The 15,497-nt window shown below is 39.9% G+C and overlaps 1 protein-coding gene across 1 annotated transcript; it reads left to right on the top strand.

The window, feature by feature from the left end:
- Nucleotides 1-10,565: 10,565 nt before the first annotated feature.
- LOC145433486 (dehydrogenase/reductase SDR family member 4-like) lies at nucleotides 10,566-13,851 on the top strand. The gene is made up of 2 exons (XM_080310603.1): nucleotides 10,566-10,844; nucleotides 13,125-13,851. The coding sequence occupies exons 1-2, from the start codon at nucleotides 10,617-10,619 to the stop codon at nucleotides 13,653-13,655; spliced, it is 759 nt and encodes a 252-aa protein (XP_080166729.1). The 5' UTR covers nucleotides 10,566-10,616; the 3' UTR covers nucleotides 13,656-13,851.
- The last annotated feature ends 1,646 nt before the right edge of the window (nucleotides 13,852-15,497 follow it).

The raw sequence follows: 15,497 nt of genomic DNA, 5'->3' as shown, positions 1-15,497 counted from the left end.
TAATGATATGCATTTTCAGTTTATTTCAATGTATAGCACTTGCCAGTCTGCGTCTATCAATGCTAAAATAACCAATATAGAATCTATAGAAGTCTATGTGCAATGTGCATGCTTTTGAAATAGCTGGATGGTGAGATCCAGAGATAGGCTAGCTACCTTTAAATTTTCGTTATAAGTAGCCTACTCGAGTGTTTTAATGTGGCCCCAACCGCTCCATACGTACTCCAAAGTTTGAAATGCGGCTCCGACATCCAAAAAGGCAGGGAACTACTGTAGCTATGGGCTTTAGCAATTTTAAATACGCATTCTTAAATCTAGGATTGTCAGAAAAGGTTGACATTATTAAGAAGAACTCTCCTGTTTTCAAAACAAAAGCATTTCCGCATTACCACTCCGGTCTCATATTTTTAACCCTTAATCTCGTTGCCTGGCTTAATAGAGCGAAAGATTGCCTGCGAGGGCGGATATCCGTTGTAATATGCAGTAAATCCGCTTGCCACACCGGTATACAAACAAACGCAATTTCTGTCAAGAAATTTCGCTCGTACGCATCGGAGTCTCGTTTCGGACACCTGCATTACAGCAAGTAATTGCGTCAATTTCATTTAATCATTCACCTTAGTATCTTGTTATATCAAATCTTAGAATAGATATGAGTCATTGTCGTCATCCAGTTGTATTGACGACGAATCTTCGCACTTTATCGCGGCGAAGCACTGTTTTCCTTTGTCGATAGCTCGGGTTTTAAATATCGTATACGAACTTCCTTAAAACAACATCTGTTCCATCGTTAGACGCGTTAGATGGTTTCGCGGCAAATCTTCTGCGATATTATCTCTCCCTTTCGTCCTTACATCCTTTGTAATGTATCAAGGATGACGGCATTTGCCGCGAACTATCTACGCTTATCTATCTACGCGCCAGTCGGAAGAGGGCTATATTTTCATGAACTAATCATTTCCCGGCGGTTCCAGTACTGCATCCGTCAACGTCCAAAATAGCGATAGTCCAATATTACTCTGGAATTTTCTGCAGTTTCGCTTTCAAAAATGCGGAGCGAACGCGTGGGCCACAGCATCAAGTGACGATATGCAGGCAAGAGAAATTGCCTTGCGCGAAATAGTTTGATCGACATAGAAACTCAATAGTAGCATATTTCCCGCAAGACTGATAGATAGATGTTAATTCCAATACCCTAGGGAAAATATGCTCAAATTGCCGAATTTGTTCCACTCGAAGCTTTTGGACCGACTCATATCAAGAGCGAACGTCAGTAAACTTAATCACGCTTGACCAAAGTCGAAATATATGAATAATTTTGATGCAATAACCACAACTACGCAGACTCGTGAACGGTATATATATAACAACGCACTGATATACAACAGAAACAAATTCGGCTATAAGAATAACCGAATAACAGCACAACAGTGATAAAATATATCGGCGTCTTAACTTAAGTTATTGTAGGTCGCGATCCTATGTTTCAAATTTGGTTAGCTGCATTTACTGACATTTCGTTCCTGATGAGAGTCAATTGAATAGTATATAATAATAAGAGAGAGTCAGTACAAAAGCTTCGGGTGGAATACATTGCTTGTTGCGATATTGAGATTATGTACCTACAGTTCCAGAAGCTTATTTGAATACCGTATTGGATTTTTATAAGGCTGTCAGGATATGAATGGACGGTAAAATCCGATGGTGTCTATGTAGGTGTCCGTTCAATGCCGAGAAAACCATTACCGAGAATGCCATTACCGAGAATGGACAACACCGAGAATGGACATTGCCGATAATGGACACCACAGAGAATGGACATTACCGAGAATAGACACCACAGAGAATGGACATTACCGGGAATGCAATAAATGCAACGCAGAGATGTTAGGCATATGTACAGGTCGTGTGTATGTGCATCACGGCGTTGCCACATTCGGTGTCGATTCTCAGGTAAAAATATCTACAATGTCCATCCCAATAAGTTAGATTCTCGGCATTGGCCATTCTCGGTAGCGTCCGTTCTCGGTGATGTCCATTCTCCGTAATGACCTTTCTCGGTAATGTCCATTCTCGGTAATGGTTTGCTCGGTATTGACCGGACACCAGAACCGTCTATGTAACATATAATGAAGCAGGCAACGCAGGATCAACAAAGAGTGATCAATATGATGATATCGAATATTTGCGAAGTCACAATATTTCGTGCAGATGCAGTTTTGAAATAATACTGATTTCAAATGTTTTGAAACAATCAAAGTGGACGGAAATATACTTTTTGTCGATGAATATATCAATAAAATTTACGCGGTGCCTCGGTTATTAAATTGAAAAGTCATGAACTTTATGACCCAAATCGCATTAGCAACAACAACAACTCTTGTTTAAAATAGAGCATGCCATACATCCTTACAATAAACGCGAATTAATGAGATTAAATACGAAGATTACGGGGTATTTTCGTACATTATATTTTGGTTACTATTTGCAAAGCTGAGTAGATTTGTCTCGAGAACTCTACGTCTGCAGTCATCATCTCTCGAGTTCTGCGGTCATTTCTGGCTGTGAGCAAATGTAGAAATATTTTTATTCACGAAAAACTCTGCTATGCCACCTTATTGGTAATATGCGATGTTTATTTTCCGTCAATGCCATGGTATCGGGCGCCCGACCCCTGGTCTCAAAGGATTTGATCTGGAGCGAACGGAATATCCCGAGCGTGACACGCGATATCGGACGGCTAATGTTACTGAGGCTTCATACTCCGTGCAAAAGTAGATTTGCAACCTACCACAAGATAAGGCCTTCGTCACGCAACGGTGACCCTAGAGACTTTGCTGTCGAGATCATGACTGATCCTGCTGCCTGTCGCTCAAACACATCATGTTTTGTGTTCATTCACAGTCGCTGCATATATGCAGCATAGGAAAATAACACGGTGTCGTTTTACATGTCATTTTAAATTTGAACGGGGTGCAGGAGTCGTATTACACATCGTTGGATTCATGGGCGCTGTTATATTGTTGTTGTGGTTCGCGATAAATTCGAGGTCGTGCCCTGTCTTAATTTGGTTCGACCCGAGGCTAAATTTAACTTGAAGGGAGAGAGACCGGCTTGCGGTTCGATTGTTTGATTCCTACACTATTTAGACTTCTATGATTGTTTATAACAGACATGTAATATAGAACATTCCCTGTAGCCGAAATAGAATTTTGCGACAAGCGAGAAGTTCTTGAACAATTGTTTTTATTTTGCTGTGTAATGGATTCATATATTCCGTTCCGTACCTCCATCTTGTTTAATCGCGTGTACCTACCACCCATTGACCGAGAGAATGCTATCTTCCAATTATTGACGACTCGCCTCAAATGGATCTTTATGGCCAGTCTAATTTCAGAAGATATCCCTGGAATTTATCCACTGATGGATTATGTGTATACGAGAGTGCATTATCCTGGTACATATTTCTGTCTCTTGCCCGAAATAGCAGCATTTATATCCCTGGCCCTCCAAAATTAATCGGATTGAACCCACTCGTGAACAACGATTATATGAATTAATAATATATGTAACAGTATACTTGAAAAGAACGACTGGAATTCACCTCCTCAACCGTATACTCTTGCGCGACTGTAACATTCCAACAATTTTACAAGCGTGCGCACAACATTTTACAAGTAAGGCCACCCACTAATTTATCTTTCGTAATGGCCACTGGACAGCTTCGCTGGAATTTCGTTATGATGATCTTCGGCTTCATCCGTCGCGTGCCTTGAATTTACTTTACTTTCCATTCTTTCCACTTGGCTTGCTATTTTGCTGCAATCAATCTGAGAATTACGGTTCAACTTTAACGTCGCATTTAATCCGTATAAATAAAGCAAACCATTTCCTGTCATGTATGTAACCATTTTTATGCGGTGATTTTGTGCTTGTTGGTTTTGAATTCGTCCAGTTAGTGTTTGTTTGTGCAGCGAACCGGTTATGTATGTGCTATTTTCTAAAAAACGAATTGCGATAGATCTTGATTTCAATATTCTTGTCAGCTATGCACAATTCCGATCGCATTCTCGTGTTTCCGTCTCAAAAATCCAGATCACACTATAATCTGTAGTTAACCACCGGTCACATTTGGCCTCGATAAAGAGTCAATGATATATATTCTTCGATTGTCCTTCTTTAGATGTCGATTTACTTCGTAATTTAATATATATGAATACTCAGTAACTCATAAAAGAATGTGAAGTGAGAAAAACTAATGAAAATCCGGCTCAAACTATTACGATCATGTAAGCCTGCTTTTGTATCATTCTCTCAGTCTGCCAATTATTGCACAATATTGTGTTGTGGATTATACTATGCGTAACACGCTAACTAACTAGCTATGCCTACACGCTGACGCTGCTCGGACGCAAAAGACAATAATGTGAAAAGCGACAATATCTTTTCTTTTGTATTTAATCATCATTTTTGTAAATTCGCACTTTAAATTGAACTTACTGGATGCGATCTAATCCATAGAATTTCATGCATCACATATCGATTTCTACTAAATTCTTCTGACACCCTCTACTACAGAGTTACAAAAATTACACGATTTAGAGGCCAATTACTTTACAATTACAATCGTAAATCCGCAATTGCAATCACATCAAACACGAATAAGTTTTTTCCTCAGCTACAATTACAATGTGGGATAATTGTAATTAATGCAATTTTCACTTAAGTGCATTCACGCGTTTGTCACGCGCTATGAATATGCTACTCAAATTCTGCATGCAAAAATCTCTCCTCGGTTGTTAAAATTTACAGTTCAAAGTGACCGAAAGGTTTGGCGCATATGTAAATAAGTTCTATAAATAGTAAATGTATGCGATTCATGGGGTCCTATACCATATTTCGATCGAAATCAGTTGATAGAATACACGGAATCGGAACATATTGTATAGTCTGCAATCCTTTAAATCGTCTTATTACGTTTCATGTCTCACGTAAACGTTCCTATAGTAACAGCGGGCCGTGTATCGCATGTATCATGACATTTATGATTCACAATTTTTCAGTTGAAGCAAACGACTGGCTCACGTAGCATCCTCGCATAGATGTCGATTACCTGACGACCATCTACATTATAAAAAATACACCGAGTTCGTCGAACTACAAGATTTTGCAATCAACGCCGCCAATCTCTTGATATCATGGCGGTAGGATAATTATAATTACTCAAACTATCTGCCCTAAAACTGTCACGAGTGTAGTGCGGAAAGTAATATATAGATCGTACCACTTCGAGGCCATGAATTGTCATCCTCGATGCGTCATACTTCGGTAATGATTCTTCTCCTTGAAAAGGTTAGATTTTTCAATCAAGTTCGAGACGCGATCCCGAAGTTTTTAAGAGACCAATTTACCTTCGGAGCTTCAATGTTAGGCCTCATTACCTACGGTAAAAGGCTCCGGGGTTAAAGACTATTATCCAGTGTCGGAATAAAATTCGAATTATAGTAACCAAAACAAGTCACTAAATGGGCTAAAAGCCGAGACGTAATGAACACAAAGTACCGACGCAATTATCCCAATCGTTCGAGACAGATCGTGATAATGGTCAATTTCGCAGCTACGACTATCGTCTGTTTTTCCGTACGACTCTTACCCGAGCACTGTTCTTCTCGAAATTACATCAGCTTTATATCAGGTAATGATGCAGTTGTAAAATATTTTGTCAAGCGATCACGATAATATATTCCACCCGGTTCTTTAAAGTATTCAGTGTAGTTTTACGCAGAGTAGGTCAGTAACGATGGTTTTCTATCTTTTCACAGAGTTCTCAAGCAATGTTTGCATACCGGCGCTAACTCACTCAATTATTTATGTTTTATACCACTACAAACTTCCCTTAGTTTTTACATTTTGTATTTATTCAAGTATAGTCAATGGTGTTTCGATTGCTTTACATCACGATATAGCTCCTGTATCACAGTCATGAAATATAATTCCGAAAAGTCGGTACATTTGCGCCATCAATAATCATGCAAAGTAACATTTCTTTAATAACGACAAATGTATATAATTCAAATGCAATATAATGGACACTTCAGTGATTCCATTGAAGTCTCTGCAAGGTGAAGCGCGCAGAGTCTTGTTAAAGACCACCAACTTGATCGTTTTAAACTTGAGGTTAATTTTGATTTTTGAAAGTTCACCGGTTCGCAACATTTATTTTGAAATTTTACCGGTCCGCGAGGTCAAAAAGGTTGGGAATCACTGCTTCAATCGACTTACTTGCGTAATTTTCAGGCCGCTCGGTCTCTATTTGAAGTCGTTTTCGCATGTCTTGGAAATCGTTAATTCTACTTGTACTTGATCATCATCAGCTATATACTTGGAATTTGTATGTGTTGTGTAAAGACCAGTGGTTCTGAACCTTTTTGTCTTCGCGGACCCGCTTCGGACCGTAACGAACTCCCGCACTCTCGCGGACCCCCATGTTTTAGTTCGAATTTAGCTCTATTACCGTGCAACCGTCATCTGTCTTTTTTGAAATTAATATCATACTATATATCTAGAAATTAGGAAGGCGTTTATTATTTCAAAGCGAATTCTGTGGCTGCATTTCTTGAAATACACTGCCGTGTCTCGAAAATCCGACCAATCGATTTGACATGAGCGAGTGCCGAAAATACATTAATTTCCACAAAGATATAGGTGGTGGCGAATGTAATAATAACGCGTAACTCTTCCGACGACACGTTTGGGTCTGACCGCAACATACATGGCACCAATATAACGTCTATCCGGGGCCTACGATATCGTAGGCCCCGGTCCAGCCTAGTCATTTCTATGTAGCAGCTCATCTTGAAGTTATTCTGGAATAGCGGCTATGTATATCACAGGAGAAAATGGATTTTTTAACAGCCGAATTTATTCCGAAACCTCAACAAAACATCTTTACACAGCAATATGTTGGTATCAGTATAGGCTATAGGCAATTTGGCGATTAAAATGAGTTTGCACGGTAGAATATTGCATCTTAGACGGCCATTCTGTTTACGTGAGTCCTTTAAGTTTTAGCAGTTATGAAATGAAACTGCTGTTTCGTGATTTCTCTAACTAAAAGAAATTGGAAATTAGGTTGACACACATTTTGCAAATTTGGAGGTTTCGCGGACCCCCTGAAATCCCACATCGCCGCATGGAGTTAAAGAAACGGGGGTATTATTCCGACACCTTGACACTTTCTGTATCGGATTAAGTATGCCGTTGTTGCGTTTCTGTCAAATCGACCTGATCGTGACACCTATACCGGATTAGTATCGAACGGCGTTAAACACATTTAATCACCGATCTCGCAGGTTTGTCCCAAACATATTATTGGTTTACATATTTATTGGTATCAACCGACTACTTTGTTAGCTAACATATAAGTAATCCCAAATGAACTATGTGCTGACGTCATATGTTAAATAAAACTGCATGGGCTTGTTTATAATATACACAAATGCCGTTACCATACCACGGGTATCGTGATTACCTCTGACTCTGATAAATAGACTTGTTGTCTGCGTCGCTCTCGTTCAGCGTGGTACTTTCTATCATTGTTGGATATGGATACTAGGGCTCTTCAAAAATGACTTTTTTTTCTCAAATCGTATTGGCTACTTGATAAAATTGTTAGGTTACCTAATTTAAGCCTACACACAAATTTTGGTTCAATTCCTGCCAGTAACCGCTTTGCTACAGGAGAAGAAAGTTTCTATTTATTATATAAAAATAAATGATAAAAAATTAGAAAATTTTCTGTTCACCCCATGAACGTGTTAGGCTGTCTATAGTAACGATGCTCACCAAATTTGGTTCAATTCCAACCAGTGGAAGCAGAGTTATTGCCGTCGAAAAATTCGTATTTGAATAAAATAGTATTTACGGTGACCGATTCTTTGTTTATTTATTATAGTTGTGCTCACCGTAAATACTATTTTATTCAAATCAAAAGTTTTCGACGGAAATAACTCCGCTTCCACTGGTTGGAATTGAACCATATTTGGTGAGCATCGTTTCTATAGACAGCCTAACACTTTCATGGGGTGGACAGAAAATTTTCAAATTTTTCTATTATTATTTTTATATAATAAATAGAAACTTTCTTCTCCTGTAGCAAAGCGGTTACTGGCTGGAATTGAACCAAATTTTGTGTGTAGGCTTAAATGAGGTAACCTAACAATTTTATCAAGTAGCCAGTACGATTTGAGAAAAAAAGTCATTTTTGAAGAGCCCTAATGGATACCCGGTATATTATTAGCTATTCTTGACTTGAGTTGTAGTTTTGACGTGAACATCATAATGACATGGCTTTGCTATTGAAAAATGGCCAACAATTTACCTGTCGTGCTTGTAATTACAATGGCGGTGATCAGACAAGGGTGACAATGTCAATATGTATGCATATTGCAGAAACACAACAGTACCATAATTATGTTTTTAATTTGTTGTCTTCTGGAACATATAGCCCGGCATATGCATCGACCATATGAACTAACTAAGGCGTAGTAAACTTGCCACCCCTTGAATATGGTTTGATTATGTCGAATTGAAATTGAGCTTTGACATTGATTTGATGTCAAATGTACCTGCGACTTAACGTCATGCTCAATGCTCATGTTTTGCGGGAACGCGTCCGTTACCGTGGTGACATCTGCTTTTTTATTACATCATGAGATTAGTTCGAGAACCCTCGTTGAAGGAACTGAGTGAAGGCTGGTTCATGGCTTACTAATGTAATCATCTTCTCGATAGATCTCTGACTGCCAATCGCCGAGGGTTAATACTGTGTAATTAAACACTAAATGCTATTCATTTATTGTTATGCCATATCTCAAAAGTCATTATGAGCTGCTGTAATTTATACCACTTCGGTGACGTAATGTCAAGTAATTGGTCAGGGCTTTTAGGGCTATAGCCTAGTTGGAGGTTACCTTTATAAGATTATCGTTTGCGTTTGCCGTGTGCACGAAAGTAAAGTAAGCCTTCGGGCGACGTTTATTCAGATCGTTTGTAATTTCTTGATAACTATGCCATTTAGTGCTATTAAGGGTTTAACACGGTACCAACGAAATCGTCTTGTCGAAGAGATGACGCCTGTATCTTCCAAGTTTGAAATACATCTTCGAAGAGAAGCATACAATTCTCCAAAAACCTGCAGCGGCGTACGTCAAAATCCGTAATAAATATCGTTGCCTTCGATTGGTAATTGAGAGTTTTGTCGACTTATAAATCCTGTTAACGAACGTAGTGAACTCTATGAGTACCAAACGCCGTTTAAATGAAACCGACAACCCAATATGTCACTGAATGCGTCAGAAGGCGCACAGAGTCCCTGCGCGGAACTATTAGAATAGTCTTGCTTATGGAGCAATGTGTTATTGTGCATAATATAATTCACACTTCATTCAAAATGTGTGCAAAACTGGAAAGTGAAAACGTTCCAGTGCATACCAAAAAGGTCATTGCGTTAACTGCTTATTTTGGAGTGCTGAGCCGTCGAGAGCGAGCAATTGCATTGCTTTCGGCCTAATGAAATCGCACCTTGTGATGATCGACATATGACATCACCACTCTTACGTGGATATCAATATTAATTTACCAATCTAGGCTAATGTAGTAGTGTAGTGTAGTGTAGCGACGTGAGTAGTTGATAATATACAGAAAACGCGAGCCGCGCTTTAACTAGACACTTGAAACATCATAATGTCGTAACAATAACAGCCGCAATAACAACAATAACAACATGGAAGATTATATAGTGGGAAGATTCGCAATTGCTCAGAATGCGATGCAGATGTTTTGTGTCCCTCACCCAACTTTGCTATCGTTTACCCGTTTTCCACGTCACCGGAACCTATCCTTGAAATTCTCTGATACAAAAGGCATTTTATACGCACTTAACAAATCTATTTTTCAACCGAAAGTTTCGCTCACGTTGGTTCGCCTTGAGAATCGAAAAGAATTAGTTTCATCATTGATTCCTTTTCGCTTTAAAGTTAATTGCTCTTTTTATAGTTTCTTCCCTATGTGCTTTGCGTGTGAACTAAATTGTCAGTAATGAACATCCCAGATGTAAGATGACTATTGTCACATATTTGCCAAGAAGGGGCGACGCGTATTGCTGGTCAACTGTACAAATTGGCAGCTCGACTAAATCCGAATTAAAGATATCAAAGAACAGGTATCTACTCTAAGCGACTGGTCAATAGTCACCAATATTTCACTCTCCTCGTTAGAGCACATAGTGCCGTTTCGTGGTCCAGAATTGACATCCGGACCCTTTTCCAGGAAGACTGGAAACGGGCGATTGTTCATAGTCACGCGATGCGGTTTCATGGGTGTTTGAGAAAGCTGACTGCATTATGTTAATTGACACTACTAAACCCCGCGTTTCTTCGTGGTTGCAATGACATTGACGTTCGCATACACAATTCATTCGCTGCTAATTTGAAGAGTACAGAACTCTTGGTGCGTTGTTACCGGTTAATGATTAACATGAAGCAGTTGTCTCGTCCGCTACTCGCTATTACTGGAACGGCTACCATAATCTCTTCATTTCATGTCGACCATCAAGAATGGGAAAGTTAGATGGCAAGGTAGCGATTGTCACTGCGTCTACGGAAGGAATAGGCTATGCTATCGCGCGCAAACTGGCACAGGATGGAGCGAAAGTTGTTATCAGTAGTAGAAAGCAGATAAACGTCGACAGGGCCGTAGAAAACCTGAAAAATGAAGATTTATCAGTCTGCGGAGTTGTGTGCCATGTCGGAAACGCCGACCATCGTCGGGCATTGGTGGCGAAGGTTTGTTGTATATCATGGCGTTCCCCCTCTCCTAAGTGAACAATAACCATCGCATTGGTGTTTCGAAACATATTGTTTAATCATGACTCGTATTGAACGGAGCTATCTTCTGAAGCATGCTAGCGTGCCGCACGACATTATAGAGATCAGGCCTGCTCATTACGCAGTCCCACCGCATCTTCAATTTCTTTCCATGTTATCATGAGTCGAAATCATTCATTGGCCTGCAGAGCATCTGGAAGTGAAGCACTTACTCATGTTTCACACCTCCACAAATGTCGCCGTCGTGAATCCGGTATTAAATGGTAATTGAAACAAACCGGGCTGTGGGCCCATATAATCAATAATCCCGTCGACAGGCTCGGTGTATTGTATAAGCATTGCGCATTGGGCTGTTCAAAAATAACTTTTTTACCCGGATTCCAGCCATTCACTGATTAAATTGTCAGGTTACCCTAAAAAACGCTGCACACCAAATTTGGTTCGATTCTAACAAGTATAGGACTCCGCAGATCCAATTAAAATTTTTAATTTATTATGGAAAATTGAAAAATAAAATTTCCAAATTTTTCTGCCAACCCCATGAAATTGCTGAGCTGTCTTCAAAGACGTTGGAAAACAAATTTGAGTCAATTCCGACCAGTAGAAGCGGAGTTATGTGAGTTTTTCGTTGATAAATCGCGGATTATCCATTGATCAAGGATAATCCGAGGATTATCATCGAAAAAATTCACATAACTCCGCTTCTATTGGTCGGAATTGACTCAAATTTGTTTTGCAACGTCTTTGAAGACAGCTCAACAATTTCATGGGGTTGGCAAAAAAATTTGGAAATTGTTTTTTTCAATTTTCCATAATAAATTAAAAATTGTAATTGGATCTGCGGAGTCCTATACTTGTTAGAATCGAACCAAATTTGGTGTGCAGCGTTTTTTAGGGTAACCTGACAATTTAATCAGTGAATGGCTGGAATCTGGATAAAAAAGTTATTTTTGAACAGCCCTGCGCATAGAAGTCGGAGCACCATGACTAACACGCTAATATATACCAAGCAATGAATAAATGACTTTGCATACCATAAAATTTTCACAAAATTATGAATCCATACATTGCATTTAAAATAAGTGTTTTAAAACACTTTGTATCAATCGATAGATATGATCCCACTTACCCTAAACTGTTGCACACACTGCATGGCTAAAAATAACGTGTTTCAAACCAGGGGCCCGCGAGGTTATAATTTGCAGCCCACATGTCAGATTTGAGATTTCGTAAGAACGCGTTTTGCAATGCTGACATTGATTTCAGTTTCAAAATATTGTTATTGATGTTATCGTTGTTTCAAAATATGCTATTTTCTTGGGTCCAGCATCACTACTCCTCACCATCTGAATCGGCTTCGGCGATAACAACAGCATTCCATCGAGAGAGAATCAGTTGATGTGACTGCGCACATATTGCCTTGACGTGCAATGGCCCAGACACTGCCAAGACCGAGACGCTTCGAAAACGGCTTAGGGCATCCCCATGAGATCACCCTTTAATAACGCCTCAATATCCCTTGGTAGCTGGACAGCGTTGTTAGGTATCGTGCGCAGATCATAGTTCAAAATAAAATCAAGGTTCTCATATATACATTATTGTCGTATTTGTATTTCTTTTATATAATACTTCTTTTGCTGTAACTATGGCCGTCTTCCATGTTAAAGAGCACAACTTTGTACTGATGTGAAGTTCTAAAGCGTTGTTGCGAAACTGCGCCGTCTATTTTGTCTCGATATTGAATTCTTGCGGCCCGCGACCTCTACGAAATGTGGCGAGATAGCGGAGTGGTATAATCCACAGCTGCAACACCAATGGGTTGCGGGCTCGAATCCGATCTAGGTCGACTCCAGAATTCCTAGGCTTCTCCTGCCATCTCATCCCTGTAATGTAAGCGGTGTCTTATAAAAGCCTGGAAGTGGGCCGTGCTACAAGTCGGCAGCTACGGAATAAAAAAGGAAGAGAATTGACCTGGTGTAAATGACCACCGTAGTCGACAAACACCATAAATATCACAAACAACAATAACAACAACCTCTACGAAATTTGAAAAGTGGCCCGCGACCCGTTTGGAGTTGGCGACCCCTGTTTTAAACAATTGGGGCCGTGTTAGACGTGTTTGTTTTGAATTGATTTTTGTTTTAACTGCAAAACTACATTCAACGCTAAATTCGATAAGTCAAGGAACAACCTGCAACTACAAGAAATGGCGACGGCATTCGATTATTTTCATAACAGGCTGTCTCGGAATTCGGTGGCGTGGACATCCTCGTTTCGAACGCGGCAGTCAACCCGTATTTCGGACCATTCATCCACACGCCCGAAAGGGCATTCGATAAAATCATGGAAATCAACGTGAAAGCCGCTTTCATGCTGATCAAGGAGGTCGTGCCATACTTGGAGGAGCGAGGACAAGGTTCGATTACCATGGTAACTTCGATTGCTGGATATTCCCCGAGCTCGGTGTTGGGGGCATACTCTGTTAGCAAAACAGCTCTGCTCGGAATGACGAAGGCACTCTCAACTGAACTTGCTCCATCGAACATCAGGGTAAATGCAGTGGCTCCGGGCCTCATTAAGACAAGGTTCAGTGAGGCTCTGAGAAGTTCGCCAGCTGCACTGAAGACAGCGACAGACGGTATCCCGATGAATCGACCTGGAGAGCCGGAAGAGTGCGCCGGCATTGTTTCTTTCCTGTCATCACACGAGGCCTCATTCATCAGTGGCGAAACAATTGTTGTAGCTGGGGGATCTCAATCTCGACTCTGATTGCGGTACTATAGCGCACTTGCAAAGATATAATGTCGAGAAAGTTGGAGATTAGCGGTAATTTCGATTCGCATTTCAGTTCCTGGTTTCATACGTAGCCATATGTGTATTATTTAGTTCACCAAATGGACAAAGGTTAATATATAGGATTGATATCTTTATTTCATCAAATATAATATCATTTAATACGCGTTAACGGAACTTTGTTGCTGTCCGGGGACGTTGTAAAGTATAGAGCAATAGACACTCACGGGTCATCATAGCTGTAAAGTTATCATCGTTATTACTATCCAGCCTGACGTAAATGACCATGTTACATGAAACACCATGGATACCTACAAAAGCCCAGAAGTGGGCCCTGCGTCAAGTTGAAAGCAACGGTGTAAATAACGATTGTAGTCGAAAAAACACAACGAATGCCGCAAAACAACGACAATATGGCAATGTTGCTCTGAATGTAAACCTCTAATCTATTAGTACATTTAATGAATAGTTATAAGTTGAAAATCATGCAGTCCCAGCACTTTGGCACTGTGGTTCAAATGCTCAAATTCAAGTGGGACTATAGCTTCACATTCGTACGTGACCGAACAAACACGCAACTCCACCTATAATTTTGGCCATGTGGTACGCTGTGCCACAATTACTTCCGGTGCGTGCCTTCTTTTCTGTTGATATATTTGTGAGATAAAGATTTACATAATCTACGGGATCAAGTCTAATCTTCCGTTTATGGTCTGCGAAGTGCTGTATTAATAACAACACGAAGCAGGTGGCGCGATCATTCTTAGTCTCATTTTGCGAACATAAATCATCACGAATTTGCCACTCTCGTTCCTTTACGATCGAGAATTGCCTGCTGCTTCACCTGCTTCCCAGCGGACAACCGAAAATAAAGGATTTTCTTGGTTCAAAATGAAACGAAGGACAGATTGAACTTCAGACCGTGTTTTCGAGGAAGCCAACTAAGCTTTAATTGCAATAAAAACAAAACAAATCATTCTGTAAACCTCAGTGATGAAACTACAAGCGACTGTAGCAGGACGCATTACCGCAGTGTTACCACACACGGAGGCGCAACCACATATAGGGTATGCGTGCAACGCAAAATTCCTTGCTCGTAATCCTGTAGTTACAAATTAAAACGAAGGAACTCGATATCGTTGTACCCGCTGAGAGTTTCCATTTTTGGGCGTGCCTCGTTAAATCATGCGCATGTTCTAATTCAACACGAAATGCATTTACCGCGACATCAGAGATTACGTACACAAAATAGGGCTTTATTATGTTGTTTTTCTGCCAGGCACGTCTTGACCTATTCAGAGGTAATTAATTGAGGCTACATAATACGATTTGTTTTAAATTGTTCTTCAAAATATTTTCATAGTAAAGTGGGGTATCATTCCGTATTCGATCGTGCAAAACAAAATATTGACAACTCCTTGACGTCTACCATACCCACTTGGCGAGTCCACCTTGTATTGTAAAGTATTTTGTAAACAAATTGACCCCTTCCTAATACAGTTAACTTAAATGTGGTGGAATAAAAGTTGCGGTTTGGAATCACGTATAAAAATAAAATTCCACATTCACACATTCCGCCGATTTAACATTACAACACTTGCAAAACAGGTGACAATCTGCTGAGCGCTGTGGTACGATATCGTGCTGTTCCAGCAAGCATATTTTCATTGATATTTTATCGGCTGATTGATATAGGATTCTTCTGCTTTATTGTGGACTGAACGTGCCATATCTGCCTCTTTTCGGTTGTAAATCTAGAAATATTATTGCGAATATTTTACGGGTTTACAATGAGATGTCAAGTTTTGTTTGCAGGAA

Source organism: Botryllus schlosseri, chromosome 2 (assembly GCF_051294905.1).
Source record: "Botryllus schlosseri isolate E-star chromosome 2, Bs_hap1, whole genome shotgun sequence".
Lineage (NCBI taxonomy): Eukaryota > Metazoa > Chordata > Ascidiacea > Stolidobranchia > Styelidae > Botryllus > Botryllus schlosseri.
The sequence above is the reverse complement of the archived record's forward strand: the minus strand, read 5'-3'. Positions and strand labels throughout refer to the sequence as shown.